General features: G+C 43.8%; 1 protein-coding gene across 1 annotated transcript; it reads left to right on the top strand.

Annotated features, from left to right (window-relative positions):
• The first annotated feature begins 280 nt into the window (after positions 1 to 280).
• On the top strand, positions 281 to 20,356 carry mbtps1 (membrane-bound transcription factor peptidase, site 1). Its single transcript, XM_084171899.1, has 22 exons — positions 281 to 435; positions 2,675 to 3,242; positions 6,352 to 6,612; positions 9,934 to 10,143; positions 10,323 to 10,433; positions 10,566 to 10,792; positions 10,892 to 10,959; positions 11,110 to 11,212; positions 11,594 to 11,745; positions 14,775 to 14,936; positions 15,099 to 15,243; positions 15,334 to 15,522; positions 15,762 to 15,934; positions 16,147 to 16,262; positions 16,465 to 16,621; positions 16,990 to 17,114; positions 17,252 to 17,329; positions 17,414 to 17,554; positions 17,679 to 17,810; positions 17,897 to 18,023; positions 18,214 to 18,344; positions 19,515 to 20,356. Exons 2-22 carry the CDS (start codon positions 3,017 to 3,019, stop codon positions 19,727 to 19,729), a joined length of 3,249 nt encoding a protein of 1,082 aa, XP_084028025.1. The 5' UTR covers positions 281 to 435; positions 2,675 to 3,016; the 3' UTR covers positions 19,730 to 20,356.
• The last annotated feature ends 791 nt before the right edge of the window (positions 20,357 to 21,147 follow it).

Genomic DNA, 21,147 nt, shown 5'->3' with positions numbered 1-21,147 from the left:
GATTTTTATTTAAATGTTTTATTTTGATAAAATAGTGGTATATGGGTGTAGGGTTAGTTGGTTTTGCAATATTTTCCTTTCCCCCCAGTATGAAAATGTATGCACTCACTAACTGTAAGTTGCTCTGGATAAGAGCGTCTGCTAAATGACTAAAATGTAAATGTAATTTTTGTATCACAAAATGTAACGTGATCGACCACACACTCCCGCACAGTAGGTGGCGGCATGCACAAACAAATGTGCGAACGCCGTGATGTGTGTGTTGCTGCAGAATGATTATGATGGTTAGCTAGCTAGCTGAACGCCAGTCTTCTGCGGCTGTGAAGTGGTTTTGTTTGAGACCAAGCCAGCTAACTAGCTACCTACCTCACTGGCCAACACCATACAATATTATATGAAATTGCATTATTCAGGCTGGCGTCAAGCAAGTTAAAGGTGAGTAGCTATATCTGTCAGCCAGATACATTTATATCTAAGTTAGCAGGATACTGGCTGGCATACGCATGTGTTGAAATGTAATAGCTAGTCTGTCGTTAGGTAAGCTGCGTTTCACAAGACGAGATAAACCTATAACGTTAGTTTTGTTTTGACACTGTCGGCTACTATGGCTAGATAACTAACTAGTTAGTAATCTAATAATAGCGAGGAAGCTAGCCAATTGAAGGTATTTTATCAACATGCTACATTAGCTAGCTAGCTGTACAGCATCACTCTGACAACAGCGTGTTGTATTTTTAACGAGTGCGTTTAGCTAGCTAGCTAGCTAACGTTAACTGGCTAGTTGCTTTGTTAGCTAACTAGCTATCTTTTTGGGGGGCGGTACTGACTTGAACGCTACAATTATTAGCCAGCTATCCATTATCACGATGATGCTAACTAACGATAATCCTAATAGAGCTAGCTAATAAACAATAACAACATCTATTTATTTATCGAACAACTTGAACATAGTCATGTTGTTGAAAACAAGACTCGTGTCCCAGTTCATTTGCTAAATAAAGTTCTGACCCATATGGTTCTGCTCTTGTTTTTGTTTTTTCGGTCACCATGTTAGAGGGGGATGATGTACTGTCCTGTGAGGTTTGGTGTCGTTTTCTCATGTCAGCGTCATGTTGACACAAGTGGCTCTAGTCTGACTTTATAGCCCTATTTTACATCCAGCAGACAGTGTTCCCAGCCGGAGCCGGAACTAGTGGTTTGGTTTGGATCTCAGAAAGGCCCATCTGGTGTGCACAATGGGAGGGAGGCAGCTGTCCATGTTTTTCTGGAAGAGAGGCTGCGTTAGTGGCACTATGTAACAGGGGTGTATTCATTACGGAATTGCATAGAATTCTACGTCGGCCAGAAATTAGGGTTTGAATCAGGAAAGTTTACTCTCTCAACCTCTACAAGCCAGAATGTTGAATACAATTATATTCACCTGAAGCATGCACAGAAGATACAAATACATGCACAAGACCCATGCATACTCGCCGAGCTCGTGCACGTGTTCACATGGTTCTGCGCATGCTTCAGGTGATATAAATCTGAATGCACTACCAGCGCTTTGAAAAGTTGATGTAATTATACTTTCTTGTGGATATATTGTCTCATTCTTACCGCCAAAAGGAACAACCACACAGACAACTGGTAAAGTACTTTGAAATATAATTTTATTCAACATTCCCCCGAGTGGCGCAGTGGTCTAAGGCACTGCATCGCAGTGCTAGCTGTGCCACTAGAGATCCTGGCTCGAATCCAGGCTCTGTCGTAGCCGGCCGCGACCGGGAGACCCATGGGGCGGCGCACAATTGGCCCAGCGTCGTCCAGGGTAGGGGAGGGAATGGCTGGCAGGGATGTAGCTCAGTTGGTAGAGCATGGCGTTTGCAACGCCAGGGTTGTGGGTTCGATTCCCACGGGGGGCCAGTATGAAAAAATAATTTTAAAAAATAATGTATGCACTCACTAACTGTAAGTCGCTCTGGATAAGAGCGTCTGCTAAATGACTAAAATGTAAAATGTAATTCTGGCTTTTAGAGGTCATGAGAGGAAACTTTCCTGATTTTTTTTTAAATTTATGCAAATTTCTGCCTATGTATAATTCAATGCAATTCAACATATGGTTTTCAGGCAAGATCCCTCCTTGTTTAGTTCCTTGTTTCCTTAAAAAAAATTTTTTGCACAGAATCGCCGGAATGAATATGCCACTGGTCCTTGGTAATTTTGTGGTGTTTTGTCTTTGGAGGGGTCGTGACGGTAGGGCCTGGTCCATGCCTCAGGCCACCGGAAGGAAATGATACCCTACCTGTCCAGGGTCTGTGATTAAGGGGGTGGGGTTTTAAGGCTGCTCCTGACCTATCCCAATGATGGGGGATTTTCCCCCTTGGGGCCAAGCCTTTGTGGCTGAGTTTGCATGTTTCGGCATTCCTCGAGATTTCTGGTAGGTCCTCTCCCTGAAAACAGCAGTGAAAATGGTTACTGTCCCTTTGACCAACCCATTCTGATTTTATGTTGCCTTGTAACTCAATACTGAAATTACATTGTAGACACAAGTTACCTTCCAAAATGACATAGAATCGAAGTAGATGGATTTGATTGGGGAAGGGAAAGCATCAAGTTGCTGAAGTATGTGTGCATTAGGCTAGATTTGATTATGTCCTGTTAATATGACAATGTGTCTTCCATTTCGTTCCAGGTATTTGAGGAAAATATATGCAGTGGAACTCTCTAGGCTACACAACCACCTTCCTCATCAGCCTCTGGATCTCCTCAGTGTGTAAAAATGGATCCTTTGATAGTTGCCTGGCTGAAGGACTGATCTACACGCTGGACTTCAAAGATGGAGAGGAAACGCAGAAAGAAATGAAAAGAAGATCAGGCCGTGTGCAATGAGGGCATCTGTGAGCTCTGGACACGAACTGCTCTGTTGATGGATGATTGCCATATCAGCCATATTTTTGTCTTGTCATATGTTAAACAATTCCCCCTGGCTGCTAGGAGGCCTTCTCTGGGCTTGGAGGGATAAAGACTATATCTGATGGGTGGTGAACAGAAAAGGACAGCTTGGACCATGACCCTGGTGCCTATATGGCTCTCCCTACTAGTGGCCCTGCTATGTGGCAGGTTGCCTCTAGTGGGGACAGAGGGAGGAGGTGGGACCGCATTCACCTCCACCTCATCTCCCAACCCTGATGGGAACCACAGTTCCAACTGCTCAAGTCTCACTGTGAAGCTGGAGTTCTCCACCAAAGTAGTTGAACATGGTAAGTTCTGTTACTGTTGTCTATTAGTTTTTTTCTTGAGCTTTTACAAGAACACATTTAAAGCATGGTGAAAGTCTAAACAATGATTCAAACATACTGATTTAATGCATATTTCCTCTGTAAACCACAGTATGTTTGGGAGATTTTCAGGTCACACATTATTTGTTTAAGATGATTGCCATTTATGACATGCAAGTCAAGTGTATTTTTCTATTTTATGGTGTTTGTGTTCAATGAATTGCCACTCATTGACCACAGACCAACAACACAATGTGTGCCTGGCAGGATGATCACAGTCACAGTCTACACGGCTGAAGATTCCAGGCTTGGCAGGCAAACTGTGTTGGCATATTCAATGGCTGTTGTCCCAGAGAGTACACAACCACCCCCCTCCCCTCCTTTCTCTTAAAGGTTCAGTCAGAGTAGTCTGTCTGGATGCTTGTCTTTGCAGCCCTGCTGTGGACTAGGCTGATGGAACACCATGCCAGAATATAACGTGATATTTATAGTCCCCTTAATATTGGCCTGCGACTGAATGTGCCCTTTGTGCCACAGCCCTATTTTTTTATGAATTCCTAGTGACCCGGTGAGAGCGGTGCATTGTGAAACATTTTTACATTTACATTTTAGTCATTTAGCAGACGCTCTTATCCAGAGCGACTTACAGTTAGTGAATACATATATATATATATATATTTTTTTTTTAAAGTATACTGGCCCCCCATGGGAATCGAACCCACAACTCTGCCGTTGCAAACGCCATGCTCTATCAACTGAGCTACATCCCTGCCGGCCATTCCCTCCCCTACCCTGGACGACGCTGGGCCAATTGTGCGCCGCCCATGAGTCTCCCGGTCGCGGCCGGCTGCGACAGAGCCTTGATTCGAACCAGGATCTCTAGTGGCACAGTTAGCACTGCGATGCAGTGCCTTAGACCACTGCGCCACTCAGGGTGAGAGGTCATCATGACAGAGTGGTGGGGCTAAGGGGTCAAGATTACTTGAAGGGCCTTGTGCAGAGTCAATAAGGGATTTATTTTGTGGTTTTATGTCTCTGCCGTGCCAACACATATATGCTAAATTCATGAAAGTTAAGCTAAATTTGTGCCACATGCAATTGTACACTGATGGCACAATGTAGCAACTGAAAGTTATTCAATATGGTGTGATTCTAGGCTTCCTGTTGTCATCCAAGACTGTTCTTATGGGCTTTTATTTAACTGTTTTGGTTATTTTCTTCTGCTCAATGGTTCATGATAATTCCCAATAACTATATGATCTAGTTAGTTGTTATACATTTTTTAATTTTCAGGGCTTTGTAGAAAAGTAATATCCCTATTGCAATGAAGATGGCAGAGGAACTGCTAATACAATGCTGCACTGTTGACTTGTAATCGGAGGGAAGTGCAGAGTTGAAGGGTACCAGCCCAGAGATGTCACTGGGTAATTTTTCTTCTTCTAGAGCAGTGATGGGCAGCTGGCGGGCCGCGGCCCCCCTTTGTAGCTCCGCGGATCAATTTCCAAAACCCCCCAAAATACTATGTTTTTTGGGGAGGGGACTCAGTCGGGTTACTGTAGAATACGCAAGATGCAATTTAGAAATTTTGATGTGCATCAGCAGGTTTTCTCTTATGTCAGTCACTGACGGTCACTTAATTAGCCCATGTCAGATTTTGTTGTTGCGATTGGTAAATTAGTCTAGCCAGCTATCTAAACTTGTAGTAATCATGGTTGAATTACAGACTGGGGCGCCCCCATTGATTTTGTAAAGGTGTCTGCATGCTTCCCAGCCGGAAGAGTTCGTGCATATATTATGACGACATTTTGTGACGTTTTTGTTAGTTTTTTTTGGCTGTTTGGGCACCCATTTTTTCTGGAGGCAAACCGAAGTTTGGAGCCGAAGTCTACGCCCCTTCGTCAGTGATTGGTCAACAGTAGGGATTCTTCAATAAAGTCTTTGTTGTCGTTACTTGTTTTCATGCACATTTCTTCATTAAGAAATACTGCACCAAATATCTTTGTTAGATGTAAAATTGCGCCACTAAGATCTCCTCTGCAAAAACGTCAAAATTAATGGCAGATTTCTTGAGGTATCTTTGATTAATTATGACTATTTTGAGGAAGTGTATGCTGGCTACGGCATCTCAAAATGGACAAACAGTACTATTGCCGCTTTTTCCTCAAAAAGCATTGGTCTTTTAACACTAGAACCGCCTGGCCTTTCAGCCTATAAATACCCGCTAGAGAACGTTGTCGGGCGTTCCTTTAGCATATCCATTAGATCCCTCAAACTCAACTCTGGACCTTGAAGCCAGTTCCACTGCATTTTTTCATTGTTCCCCTCTAATCAGGGACTAATTTAGACCTGGGACACCAGGAGGGTGCAATTAATTACCAGGTAGAACAGAAAACCAGCAGGCTCCGGACCTCGTAGGGTATGAGTTGAATACCTCTGCATTAGATGCATATCAACCCGCAAGGTGTAGCAAACCTAAGCACCAACGCTTGATAAATAGTACATAAACTATTATAAAGGATTAATTGCATGAAGAAATATTTGTGGAAATATATACATAAAAAAAAATAACCAATAGTTATTTGTTTAAATAGTCAAGGATATGTTTTGTATAATTCTACAAAGTCCTAGAAAAAACGTAGGCCAATATTAGTTTCCCTTAAAATAAAAACATTACAGTGTAATCATTTGATCAACTTTATTTGTAGATTCGATTAGTAGTAGTTGCATTAAACTTGCTTTAAAAATGCAACAGTTTCTCTACGGGGGGCCCAAAAGGCTAGGGCTGGCTCTGACTGCATGTGTGGGTACACAGCCCCGCCAGCCACTGCGGCCACTCATGGTTTGTAGCCCCCGCCCCCATCAAAGTTGCTCATCCATGTTCTAGAGATGAGAATATTACAGTGACTGCAATGGCAATCCCTGAGATTTTTGGACAACTAAAACTAATGGAGCCATTACAGCTTTACCTATATCGCTCTCCCCAAATGGCAATGCCACATATAAATCTGTCGACATTGGAATCTCCCACAGCCGGAAGCACAATTGCCATGCAGATACTTAACGATTACCATGTTCTCTCCTATTTCTCCAGAGTACATTGTGGCGTTTAATGGCTACTTTACAGCCAAGGCACGCAGCCACTTCATCAGCAGTGCTCTGAAGAGCTCCGAGGCCCTGGACTGGCGCATTGTGCCCCGGAAGAACCCAGCCAGTGACTTCCCTAGTGACTTTGAGGTGGTGCAGATCCGCCAGGCCTCTCGCAGCAGCCTGCTCACCCTGGAGGACCACCCTTACATCAAGAGGGTCACGCCCCAGCGCAAGGTGTTTCGCACACTCAAGTATACACCCGACTGTGAGTCTCTATCTTCGCCTCTTATAGTCAAATATTTACACATGTTTTGCTCAGCCCCGCTTTCCTTGTTTTAACTGATCCACATATTTTGTGCTTTGTCTTCTAAACGGGTTGGTTGTTTAGCAACAAAACCGATGTATGCGCAACTATGGGGCAAAACAGACAGGGCTGGCTTAGATTGTAAACTATATTTCGCCTCCAATGTTTATTGAAAACATAAATAAAGTTGCTAAATAAGCACTTGTTGTCTCTCAAATACATCATTACAGTTGTTGGTTAGCTAGCCAGCAAATGTTAGCCTTATTAGCATAGACATGACATCAGTCAAAACACCTCAAAACAAGACATGGATCAAGAACAAGATCAAATGAGCTGAAACGAGCCACTTACGATTCACCACATGGCAGTTTCTTGTCATTGTTGCTCGCTATCAGACCATCCAGAACCATAACAACACACGTCCTTCTGCCCTTTGGAAGTGCGCATATCGTTTTTGTGAGGTTGTCAGCTAACCCGTATCTGGACCATCCCCATATCCCCCATACGTGTGTGTCATGTCGTATAGCTGCCCTTCAGTCATGTTTGAACACCCCCCAGTCTCTCCCCCTTGTAAACTCACCATGTTATTGTCCCTCACTTGAAACTGTTTCATTAAACTGTTTGATCTTGCACACGTCTACTCACAAATGATCCCATCCACACACTGACTGCTTTCAGTCAGTGTGTCTTTGTTGCTGTGCTCCAGGCAGTGCTCTGATATGTCCTTCTGTGTGTATGTGTGTGTCTGTGTTGTGTTTGGAAGCATTAAACGTTTAGTAGGGATCATATATCTTGCAACACATACCCCCTCAGCACTAACCAGCAGTAGGGCATCTCCAGACTGGTGGGGGGCTGGCAGAAAGGAAAGCTCTGTTTATTCCTGGGCGTTGGTAGAAACTTCTCTCTCTCTCTCAGGATGAAAGAGTGCTATGTCTGGGCACATTGGAGCCCCCCCTCCACCCCAGACTCCTTCTCCCACCACCTAGTCTGCATCTCTAGTTCAGTTCCCACTCACCACCATAATGACCATGCTGCACTGCAAACCAACAGTACCAATCACTGCCACCAATTTAAACATGATCTAATTAACTTGATAGAAGGGAAGTGCACTCAATATCACAGTGCTTTCTTTGTGTGATGCGGAGTTGCTAAACCATTTGGTGGTAGTTAGTGATGTTTTATTCCATTTGACATTAATCAGACTAAAATTATCTGAATTTTACAGCTTGCCATCCCAGCTTCATTTGGAGGTGGTAATAAATATGATTGGCCATCACTATTGGAGTGACTGTAGGAGAATCACAGAGGGTAATAAATATAAACTGAACAAAAATATAAATGCAACATGTAAAGTATTGGTCCCATGTTTCATGAGCTGAAATTAAAGATCCCAGAAATTGTACATACGCACAAAAAGCTTATTTCTCTTAAATTTTGTGCAAAAATTTGTTTACATCCCTGTTAGTGAGCATTTCTCCATTGCCAAGATAATCCATCCACCTGACAGGTGTGGCATATCAAGAAGCTGATTAAACAGCATGATCATCACACAGGCATTCCTTGTGCTGGGGACAATAAAAGGCCACTCTAAAATGTGCAGTTTTGTCACAACTCAATGCCACAGATGTCTCATGTTTTGAGGGAGTGTGCAATTGGCATTCTGACTGCAGGAATGTCCACCAGAGCTGTTGCCAGAGAATGTAATGTTAATTTCTCTACCATAAGCCGCCTCCAACGTCGTTTTAGAGAATCTGGCTGTACGTCCAACTGGCCTCACAACCGCAGACCACGTGTAACCACACCAGCCCAGGACCTCCACATCCGGTCTGAGACCAGCCATCCGGACAGCTGATGAAACTGGGTTTGCACAACCGAAGAATTTCTGCACAAACTGTCAAAACTGTCTCGGGAATCTCATCTGCGTGCTCGTCGTCCTCACCAGGGTCTTGACCTGACTAGTTCGGCGTCGTAACTGACTTCAGTGGGCAAATGCTCACCTTCGTTGGCCATTGGCACACTGGAGAAGTGTGTTCTTCACGGTTGAATCCCGGTTTCAACTATACCGTGCAGATGGCAGACAGCGTGTATGGCGGTGTGTGGTTTGCTGATGTCAACATTGTGAACAGAGTGCACCATGGTGGGGTTATAATATGGGCAGGCATAAGCTACGGACAACGAACACAATAGCATTTTATCTATAGCAATTTGAATGCACAGATTTACCATGACGAGATGTTGAGGCCCATTGTTGTGCCATTCATCCGCCGCCATCACCTCATGTTTCAGCATGATAACGCACAGCCACATGTTGCAAGGATCTGTACACAATTCCTGGAAGCTGAAAATGGCCCAGTTCTTCCATGGCCTGCATACTCACCAGACATGTCACCTATTGAGCATGTTTGGGATGCTCTGGATCGACGTGTACGATAGCATGTTCCAGTTCCCGCCAATATCCAGCAACTTCGCACCGCCATTGAAGTGGGACAACATTCCACAGGCCACAATCAACAGCCTGATCAACTCTATGCGAAGGTAATGTCGCGCTGCATGAGGCAAATGGTGGGCACACTAGATACTGACTGGTTTTCTGATCCTCACCCCTACCTTTTTTTAAGGTATATGTGACTAACAGATGCATATCTGTATTCCCAGTCATGTGAAATCCATAGATTAGGGCCTAATTTATTTCAATTGACTGATTTCCTTATATGAATTGTTGCATATTGTGTTTTATTTTTGTTCAGTGTAATTAGACTTCATAGAGGAGCCATCAGCAGCTCTGTCAGTGTCACTGAGCAGTAGCCAGTGAGAAGAGGACTGTTACTGCAGTAGGGCCATTTCACATGATTAGATCAGCGGTGCTTGTTAATTGCCCACCACCATCACCCCTCTCTTGACTCTGATTATTGTAGTGGTCTGGTCGCTGTTGAGTGAGCTATCTGCTTTTGAATCCAATCATGTTCAACAACCTCAGGTATTCTGCATGATAAACTCAGTACAGTAGCTAATCATCATCCAGATTCAGTCAGAAATCACAATTTGGGGTATTCTGTAGCTTTTTGATTTGAAATTAGATCAAAGGAGATTGCTTCACTGGATACAGAATCAAGATATTACCCATCACATTGGGAGCTATCCATCAATCTCAATATCGTGCATACACCAATAATGTTTAACTCGATGTTTGTTTTGCGCTCCTGGGCTTTTCAGTGACGATTGTGTTTTTTGAAGATAATATTGTTCCTAATGTTTTCCTCTCTTGTCATCCCTTCCTTTCAGTGCCGGATCCTGGGGCAGCCTGCAACAACGACACCCGCTGGACCCAGAAGTGGCAGTCGTCCCGTCCGCTGCGCCGGACCAGCCTGTCTCTGGCCTCGGGCTTCTGGCACGCCACGGGCCGCCACTCCAGCCGGAGGCTCCTGAGGGCCATCCCCCGACACGTGGCCCAGATACTGCAGGCAGATGTCCTCTGGCAGATGGGATACACCGGTGAGGACAGATGGCAGGGGGCACTGTGTGTTTGTCTGGCTGTCTATTAGTGTGTAAACACTTGTGGGTTGTGTATGTTCCTGTGTTTACACTAACATGTCTGCTGTAGCCTACATACTTCTTGCTCGAGTACATTTACCTCCAGGCTGTTTCTAAATATCTGAATTCTTTGTGTGTAGGTTCTGGGGTGAAGGTGGCTGTTTTTGACACAGGACTCAGTGAGAAACATCCACATTTTAAGAATGTGAAGGAGAGAACCAACTGGACCAATGAAAAGACACTTGATGATGGTAAGATCATGGGCTGCTGACTGTACCCTTGTCTCTGGGAGTGCTTAGTGATGGGATCTGCTTTTGAGGAGGAATGGATGTCTATTTCTGCTACATTGCACTACACTACATTTGGTCTCTTTCTCTCTGCAGGGCTGGGTCATGGTACCTTTGTAGCAGGGGTCATTGCCAGCATGAGAGAGTGTCAGGGCTTTGCCCCTGACTCTGAGCTTCACATCTTCAGAGTGTTCACCAACAATCAGGTGTCATACACCTCTTGGTTCCTGGATGCCTTTAACTATGCCATTCTGAAGAAGATTGATGTCTTAAACCTCAGCATCGGTGGTCCAGACTTCATGGACCACCCATTTGTTGATAAGGTGATTTAAAAGAAGATGCCCAAAGCTGTTAAACGGATTAGATTTTCTTAATGTGTATCTCACTCTGAATTGATCAAAATGTGTTTTTGTGTGTGCCAGGTTTGGGAGCTGACTGCTAACAGGGTTATCATGGTCTCTGCCATTGGGAACGATGGGCCACTTTATGGGTATGTTCTGACCTTGGGAGGAGAAGTGACGGCTAAGAGGACATAGTATTGATTGGTGCAAGATACTGATTAGTTTGAAAAACGATTATGAACAAAATATATGCAATGTATACGTTTTTATTGATGATACTTAATCCCTGTGTATCCTAGCACCCTCAACAACCCAGCGGATCAGATGGATGTGATTGGGGTCGGTGGGATAGATTTTGAGGACAACATTGCCAGGTTCTCCTCTCGGGGGATGACCACTTGGGTACGCCTCACTCACAACCCACAGCATAACCCTGAGTACCCTCTCACATGTCTATCTCAGTGTACTCTTACCTTTCCCAGTCAGAGTAAACTGAACTCTGTTCCCCAGCCTACGTGTTATCAGTCCCAGACTAGACATCTAACCCTGGGATCTGCAGCCCCCGTCTCTGCCATAGAAAAACACTGAGATAGAGAAATTAAATGTGCTCTGTGCTCAGACCGTGAAGCAAATGGCACTTTATAGCCTGCTTTTTGTGGGACATATACTGTAAATGAGGAATGCAAACATTGTCTGATTGTCCCATGTTCTCCTCTTTCACTCTTTCTCCTATACTGCCTCTCTCCCACTCTTTATTCAACATGATTATGTCTTGTGTTTTAGGAGCTGCCTGGGGGGTATGGCAGAGTGAAGCCTGACATCGTGACTTATGGCTCTGGGGTGAGGGGCTCAGGGATGAAGGAGGGCTGCCGCTCACTCTCAGGGACTAGCGTAGCGTCACCTGTGGTGGCAGGAGCTGTGACCCTACTGGTGAGGTAAGTCATTTCAATTACTACCCTTACAGCTGCATCAGCGTTGTAAAAAAAAAGTTATTCCATCAGTCACCTAAGCCATATGACACTGCTTTAGAAATGGAAGGCGCAAAGGACCCAGTTCTCAGGATGGCTATGCTGCCCTACCAAGCAAAAAGGCAGTAACTGCTCATTTGGTCAAAAATGAATTAATGTAATTTTTGCTACATTAAATACATGCTTAATCATGTGGACAAGTATCCTGCCTCGTTTTGTGTTACTGTGAAACCAAGGTAAATAAAAGCAATTTTTCTCAGTTCCACGCTATGAGCAGTTACTGCCTTTTTGCTTGGTAAGGCAGTATGGAGGCGTAGTCTTTACATAACCAGCGGATGTGTAACTTTGAGAAAAGTGTTGTTGTTTGTTCTAACTCCATCACCCTTCCTGGCTGTCGACACCTCCCTTTTACCCAGGCCTCTCCCTCCCACATTATCTTATTTCACTTCCTACACACACACACACACACACACACACACACACACATACACACTGGAGATAACACCGCTGTTCAAGATGTTATTCATGGTCTTAATCTCAGCCATATTTGCTTTGTGAGAGTTGCTGCTTTTTATCTGTGAGCAGAATAACTTCAGAACGTAAATTACACACCTGATACGGTCTGCCTCGGGTAAGTTATTTGCTGTCATGAGGATTGGCTGTTGCATGCCATACTGAAGCCATTATTACTTTAAGTGAAAAGCTGAGACCTGGCCAAAGTGTGAAAATTATTCTGTAGTCTGCCAGCAGTTTACTGTCATTTTATGTTGAACAATAATTACCATTAAGACGTACATATCTCAATGGGTTGTCATACATCTTCTGTGTTCAAACATTAGCTAGCTTCAGCCCAGTAGCATTAAATAATCCAATTGATAAATTGGTCTAGTTCTGCAGTTTCTGAAAGAGACACCTTACTCAGCAGCATTTCTCTAAGAGACTGAAAACCTCATTTGCAGTGTTAGTGACAGACTAAGAGTCCGGAAGGGCTGATCAATTGCAACAACAGTCTTCTGGTTCAATATGCAGTTACAATTTAACGGCCAGACTGTCTGTGTGGACTCTTTGGGATAAATGAAACATCAATAGATATCCTTCACTTCAAAACAACAAGGACATAGACATTTAACAGAATCAATTGACACACTTTCACTTTCTCTCTACACTTTTTATGTAGACAGAGTCCAGACAGAGTTTAATCCAGACTTCTCACGTCTCATACAAATTGGTTTATTGCACCTACAGTGGGGAAAAAAAGTATTGTCAGCCACCAATTATGCAAGTTCTCCCACTTAAAAAGATGAGAGAGGCCTGTAATTTTCATCATAGGTACACGTCAACTATGACAGACAAATTGAGGGGAAAAAATCCAGAAAATCACATTGTAGGATTATTTATGAATTTATTTGCAAATTATGGTGGAAAATAAGAATTTGGTCACCTACAAACAAGCAAGATTTCTGACTCTCACAGACCTGTAACTTCTTCTTTAAGAGGCTCCTCTGTCCTCCACTCGTTACCTGTATTAATGGCACCTGTTTGAACTTGTTATCAGTATAAAAGACACCTGTCCACAACCTCAAACAGTCACACTCCAAACTCCACTATGGCCAAGACCAAAGAGCTGTCAAAGGACACCAGAAACAAAATTGTAGACCTGCACCAGGCTGGGAAGACTGAATCTGCAATAGGTAAGCAGCTTGGTTTGAAGAAATCAACTGTGGGAGCAATTATTAGGAAATGGAAGACATACAAGACCACTGATAATCTCCCTCGATCTGGGGCTCCACGCAAGATCTCACCCCGTGGGGTCAAAATGATCACAAGAACGGTGAGCAAAAATCCCAGAACCACACGGGGGGACCTAGTGAATGACCTGCAGAGAGCTGGGACCAAAGTAACAAAGCCTACCATCAGTAACACACTACGCCGCCAGGGACTCAAATCCTGCAGTGCCAGACGTGTCCCCCTGCTTAAGCCAGTACATGTCCAGGCCCGTCTGAAGTTTGCTAGAGTGCATTTGGATGATCCAGAAGAGGATTGGGAGAATGTCATATGGTCAGATGAAACCAAAATATAACTTTTTGGTAAAAACTCAACTCGTCGTGTTTGGAGGACAAAGAATGCTGAGTTGCATCCAAAGAACACCATACCTTCAGTGAAGCATGGGGGTGGAAACATCATGCTTTGGGGCTGTTTTTCTGCAAAGGGACCAGGACGACTGATCCATGTAAAGGAAAGAATGAATGGGGACATGTATCGTGAGATTTTGAGTGAAAACCTCCTTCCATCAGCAAGGGCATTGAAGATGAAACGTGGCTGGGTCTTTCAGCATGACAATGATCCCAAACACACCACCCGGGCAACGAAGGAGTGGCTTCGTAAGAAGCATTTCAAGGTCCTGGAGTGGCCTAGCCAGTCTCCAGATCTCAACCCAATAGAAAATCTTTGGAGGGAGTTGAAAGTCCGTGTTGCCCAGCGACAGCCCCAAAACATCACTGCTCTAGAGGAGATCTGCATGGAGGAATGGGCCAAAATACCAGCAACAGTGTGTGAAAACCTTGTGAAGACTTACAGAAAACGTTTGACCTGTGTCATTGCCAACAAAGGGTATATAACAAAGTATTGAGAAACTTTTGTTATTGACCAAATACATATTTTCCACCATAATTTGCAAATAAATTCATTAATAATCCTACAATGTGATTTTCTGGATTTCTTTTCTCGTTTTGTCTGTCATAGTTGACGTGTACCTATGATGAAAATTACAGGCGCCTCTCATCTTTTTAAGTGGGAGCACTTGCTCAATTGGTGGCTGACTAAATACTTTTTTCCCCCACTTTATCTCCATCTGTCTCTAAAACATCATCCCTCTCTTTTTCTCATAGCAAGCTATTGAGTCAGATGGTAGCGCTTGCTTCATATTTCCCATCTTTGTTGAAACATAATGCAAAGCTAATGTAACAGTTGTTAATCCACTTGTGTCTCTCCTACAGCACGGTGTTGAACAGAGAGCTTGTGAACCCAGCCAGTATGAAGCAGGCTCTGATCGCATCAGCACGGAGGCTCCCTGGAGTCAACATGTTTGAACAGGGCCATGGAAAACTGGACCTCATCAGAGCCTACCAGATCCTCAACAGCTACAAACCCCAGGCCAGGTACTACACACACTCTCACTTTACCTAGTTTTCACTTTACACTCAAGTCACATGTTAAATGTTCACTCTTTTTTTTTTTTTTTACTTTGAAAGGTTCTAGCAATGTCCAATAATCATCACTCTAACCTGATCTCATGTTGATTTGATCCTGTTTGTCTTTAGTCTCAGTCCCAGCTACATCGACCTGACTGAGTGCCCCTACATGTGGCCTTACTGCTCCCAGCCCATCTACTACGGTGGCATGCCCACCATCGTCAACGTCACCATCCTCAATGGCATGGGCGTGACTGGCAGGATTTTGGACAAGGTACTTTTATATAGAAGACTTTGAGTTTCATGTCAAAACATGAATGATATAAATTGATCTGACATGCTGTTTCTTTCTTGTGCTCTCCAGCCCATCTGGCAGCCTTACCTACCGCAGAATGGTGACCACATTGATGTGGCAGTCTCCTATTCGGCAGTCCTCTGGCCCTGGGCTGGATACCTGGCCGTCTCCATCTTTGTCGCCAAGAAAGCTGCATCATGGGACGGGATTGCCCAGGGTCATGTGATGGTGACCGTGGCCTCGCCTGCTGGGAATAATGTGAGTAACAACAAGGATTTGTTTCTCATAGTTACCATATCTCACCTTTCACTGTTTTTATGTGATTTCTGTAATATCACACTGACATCCTCTTATGTAGATTTGTAACCAGAGAGCATCATACAGTATTTTAAAGCTATATTTGGATACTACTGTTAGGGTTAGAGTTAGCAAGCATCCTTGCTGTGTCCTGGGTCAAAGGTCAATGTTCTGACCCTCATTGTTTTCTAATTCCTCAGTCTGAGGTGGGTGGGGAGATGACCTCTACGGTTAAACTGCCAGTCAAGGTGAAAATAGTGCCCACTCCTCCTCGTAGCAAGAGGGTTCTTTGGGACCAGTACCACAACCTGCGCTACCCGCCTGGCTACTTCCCTCGAGATAACCTGCGCATGAAGAATGACCCATTGGACTGGTGAGTTCTTTGGACAACTATTTACCTCAGAATCACTTTAGTTTTAAGAGAGAATATTAGGCTGTTTCAGGTGTACTGGCTGTGTGGGGTCAGTTTCCAGTGCAACTCTTAAAACATGCCATATCATAAGAGCAAGCAATACCTTTTTTCCCTTTACAGCCATTGTTTATTTTGTGATTTTTTGATGTTGGTTTTGTCTGAATCATTTGTAGGAATGGAGATCACATTCACACCAACTTCAGGGACATGTACCAGCACCTGAGGAGTATGGGTTATTTTGTGGAGGTCCTGGGTGCACCCATCACCTGCTTCGATGCTAGTCAATATGGTGAGAATATTTTTGCTCTCTTTGTCCATTGACTCTAATCTAAAAATGTTTTAGAGCAGGATATGGGAGAGCAGCACATAAATAAATGGCTTCTCACTCTGTCATTGCTTACAGCAACAATTCCAGTGGCTCTGCATGCATAGCAGAGCTTATTGTTTTTCTTTGTCTGGTCTCGGCTGACATTTCCTTTGTGTGTGTTTAGGGACATTCATGATGGTGGACAGTGAAGAGGAGTACTTTCCAGAGGAGATAACCAAGCTGCGGAGAGACATTGATAAGGGACTGTCTCTCATCGTCTTCAGTGACTGGTACAACACCTCTGTCATGAGGAAAGTCAAGTTCTACGATGAAAACACCAGGTAGGTATTATAACCCCACTGTGTAGCTCCTTTTATATCCCCCTCCTGATCCAAGTCCTCATTCAAACATCAATGGACAGATGGGGCATCATGCCGTGTGACAATAGGGGGAGGCGGCAGTCTTGAGGTTAGAGAAGTGGACCAGCAATCTGAGGGTTGCCGGTTGGAATCTCAGTGGGATTCGGCCACCTACTGCCGATGTTCCCTTGTGCAAGGAACTTAACCCTCTAAACTTCTCATTGGGTGCTGCCCTCTGCTCTAGCCTCTGCAACCTAATGTGTGTATGTGTGTTAGTGATGCGGGGGTTGACTCATAACCCGCAGTCCCTGCAGTTATAGTATTTCAACCACATAAAATATTCCCCTCAGGCAATGGTGGATGCCAGACACAGGGGGCGCCAACGTGCCAGCTCTGAATGACCTGATCTCTGTATGGGGGATGGCCTTCAGTGATGGGCTCTATGAGGGAGACTTCACCATGGCAGACCATGACAGTAAGAACACACTCTGACGCTCTTACACACCCTCATTCACTCGCTGTCTCACATTTTTAAATACATTGTGTGTAAATCTAGAAATTAATCAAATTAGATGGATTCAATGTGTCATGTTTAAACTCTTCTATCTCTAGTGTACTATGCATCAGGCTGCAGTATTGCAAAGTTTCCAGAGGATGGGATTGTGATTGCCAAGACCCTAAAGGATCAAGGTACAGAAAACACTCACTGCCACAACACACCTGGCAGCTGTTACCATGGGGATGTTGCTGAATATTCTCATCCCCCCCTCTCAGGGTTGGAGGTCTTGAAGCAGGAGACTGCGGTTGTGGAGGGCGTTCCCATACTGGGAATGTACCAAACACCATCTGACGGGGGAGGTCGGATAGCCCTTTACGGAGACTCAAACTGTATAGATGACAGTCACAGGCAGAAAGGTAGATAATCCACCTGCAGTTTCCCATGTTCTCTATAAAACTGTTACTGATATAAAGGTTTGAACTCCTCTTCAGTGATCAGTTAGTATCTAGTTTTGACCATTGATGTGTGTTCCCTCCATAGACTGTTTCTGGCTGCTGGATGCTCTTCTGCAGTACACCTCCTACAGCATGACTCCTCCCAGCCTCATCCACTCCAACAGCAGGGTGACTCCTCCCACTGGCACTGACCGTCCCTTGCCAGAGAGACTGGAGGGTAAGACTAACACTAAAGCCTCAGTGCTTCAGCTTTAAAACTAAATTTCTATGATGGCTAAGTACCTTTATTCCTCTCTTCCACAGGTAATCACCTATATCGATACTCAAAGGTATTAGAAGCTCACTTGGGAGACCCAAAGCCCCGCCCACTCCCTGCCTGCCCTCACCTGTCATGGTCCAAGCCACAGCCACTCAACGAGACGGCACCCAGGTGTGTGCCAAATCACCTGTCAAAGTCCCTAACCCCTGTAGTATTCATTTCCGTCTCCTGACTTTCCTCTCATTCTCTATCAAACAGATGGGGAGATTATGTTGAATAATACCACTCTTTCTTAACTGGTAATTTCCTCAATAATGTTTAATAATGTATTTGTGCTCTACCTGGTTCTATTTGTTAATAGTAACCTATGGAAGCACCAGAAGCTGCTATCTATTGACATGGACAAAGTGGTGCTGCCTAACGTCAGAAACTATAGACCCCAGGTCCGGCCTCTGTCCCCTGGGGAGAGTGGAGCCTGGGACATCCCTGGAGGTGAGAATATATACCAAGCAGAATTATCACTGACTCCAAATCACCTTACTGACTCAGTTTGTTTAAAGGGGCAGTGCAGTTAAAAAGGTGATTTTCTCATTTTTTAAATGCTATTTCCACACTGAGGTTGAAATAATACTCTGAAATTGTGAATATGATTGTCCTTTTTTTGTAAGAGCTGTTTGAAGAAAATGCCTGGAATTTTTTTTGGGTCATTTAGCAGACGCTCTTATCCAGAGCGACTTACAGTTAGTGCATACATTTTTTAAAATATATATTTTTTCATACTGGCCCCCCGTGGGAAACGAACCCACCACCCTGGCGTTGCAAGTGCCATGCTCTACCAACTGAGCTACACAGCCTGTTCAGGTGGGATGGAGTTTTTAGTCCAGATCATGACATCACAATCGGATCTGATTATTCTGACCTGATTATTCTGACCAATGACCAGTTGTCTTTTATTTGCATATGTATCCTCCTACTTTGAAGGGATAATAGGGGTAGGCAGTCTACCAGTGGTTCCCAACCTTTTTTGGTTACATTTTACATTTTAGTCATTTAGCAGACGCTCTTATCCAGAGCAACTTACAGATAGTGAGTGCATACATTTTTTTTTTTTCATACTGGTCCCCCGTGGGAAACGAAACCACAACCCTGGCGTTGCAAACGGCATGCTCTACCAACTGAGCTACACATTACTGTACCACCAACTGAATTTTGCTCTGCCCCGAGTACCCCTGAAGTACCCAATCATGTGCATTTTACCAGTAGGCCTATGGTCTCATGAGTCTTCTCAAGTACCCACTGCAGATAGGCCAAGTAACCCCAGGGGTCCTAGTACCTCTGGTTGGGAACAACTGAGACAATCCTATCCACCAATCAGGGCTGTGTATGTAAATATATTTAAATATAAAAACTAGGCTCAGGGAAATAAATGATAACAAATATATTTGCAGTTATTGTCATGAAATAAACACAGTAATTTATTAGACATACAGTGATTAAAATGTTTTAATTAAAAAGACTGCACGGGGGCTAAAATGCACACATAAACAGTTAAAATATCTGAGGTCTGTTTCTTCAGTCTTGTCACTGTTAATCATTTTTGACAATCATCATGTACTGCGTGATGACGCCTCTGTGTGACTGACACGCCTGTCCTCTCCCCAGGTATAATGCCAGGCCGCTACAACCAGGAAGTGGGCCAGACCATCCCCATGTTTGCCTTCCTGGGAGCCATGGTTGTGCTGTCCTTCTTTGTGGTGCAGCTCACCAAATCCAAGAACAAGCCCAAACGACGGAAACCCAGAGTCAAACGTCCAACGTACCTCCAGCAGCAACAGCAGCAACAACTGGCACCAACAGGCAAGAACCCTACAGTGTGAGGCTGCCTTCCCAACCACCACAGACTATTGGGTCACAGCACACAAGGCCCAGAACTCTGGAAGACTAGCCTCCCCTGAGGTGTTTACTGCATGTGTGCTTCTGCCTTTGAGTTGGGGTTGTTAGATGGCTGATTAATGAGCAGTGTTTGTCTGACTTTGAAATATGCAGCCCACAAAACAGACAAGGATGTTTCCCACAGGACCTCGCCTCTTTAGCCTCCACTCTTCAAAAGAGCTTTTCATTCCACCGACCAAATGGAGTTTGAATGAAACGTGTCTGTCCACTTTTTGTATTTATTGAATCTGTGCGTCATCCCCTGATTGGTTTCATCTTCCGCAAGGTCTTTTAAAGTCAGATTAGATGAACTGTACTGAAAACAAATTCTGATGTTTTGAGATCCTTATTTGGAACTTGCTTTTTTCTCTTTATGTTCAGGTGATTATGGGTTTCTTAATTTGTTCATTCTTTGTTTTAATATTTTATATAATGAGCTCTGGTGAGGCATTCTGTTAAAATCCATCATCAACTGTCATTGGCAAACTTTTTCAAATATAGGCAGTCATTGTAAATAAGAATTTGTTCTTAACTGACTTGCCTAGTTTAATAAAGGTTAAATAAAAAAATAAAACAAAGCCGTAAGCCTTGGGTCCCTTGTTTAGTACTGCAATGTGTGCCATTCAAAAAATACACAGATTTCTCCATACTCTTCTAATGTAATTAATCTGTTAAGAAAGTATGTTGCGGAAAGCCACGACATGCAAGACCATATCTCTACATTTAGCAGACATTGTCAGGCCTTCGAAAGTGTTCTAATGTCGAGATGATCCACGCCATATGTCTATCTACTGCCTCCACCCCAAATTAATGGGAAAGATAGACGCCATCTAATTTCATATTTTCAGATGCTGCCTATCTTTCCCATTCATTTGGGATTGAGCCATGTAGCAGGGTGACTAGATCTACTGCAGCATACAACAGATGGCTATGGGCAGGGACTTAGCTTCACACTTGAGACCTAAAAATGTCAAACTTTTTGGAGTAAACTATCACATATGTGGCAACTGAAGATTTATTTGGGATGCCGTTGTTGATGAAAATGTTATACAGCTAAAACACAGGATTAAAGGCCTTGTCATGATCTAGCAGCACGAGTGAGTGGTGTACAAACTCACCTGATAAAATAGCTGTCTTCTAAAGTGGGAATATTCTTGATCATATCAGATATTATACTTTAAAGTAAGTCATGGTCAAACACTTTTCTAAGGATAACTCATGTGAGTTGGGGGTTGAAACTCTGTCCCACACAGTGTCAGTGTTAGATAGGAAAAGGGTGAATTCACCCATTCCGACTTTCTACAGAGCTGCATTTTGATGAAAGTGTTTCTCATATCAGAATAGCAGTGTATGATCTTAGTAT

The sequence above is a fragment of the Coregonus lavaretus genome (assembly GCF_964263955.1).
Source record: "Coregonus lavaretus genome assembly, chromosome: 11".
In the NCBI taxonomy this organism is placed as follows: Eukaryota; Metazoa; Chordata; class Actinopteri; order Salmoniformes; family Salmonidae; genus Coregonus; species Coregonus lavaretus.
Note: the sequence above shows the minus strand (reverse complement) of the source record. Positions and strands in the feature narration are given on the sequence as shown.

Bases quoted from the DNA above. Each gene is read 5' to 3' on its own strand.
- mbtps1 (XM_084171899.1), top strand. From the start codon at position 3,017: ATGGGTGGTGAACAGAAAAGGACAGCTTGGACCATGACCCTGGTGCCT. The intron at 10,434-10,565 runs GTAAGATCATGG...TTCTCTCTGCAG, and splicing joins TGAAAAGACACTTGATGATG to GGCTGGGTCATGGTACCTTT. The intron at 17,555-17,678 runs GTAGATAATCCA...TTCCCTCCATAG, and splicing joins TGACAGTCACAGGCAGAAAG to ACTGTTTCTGGCTGCTGGAT.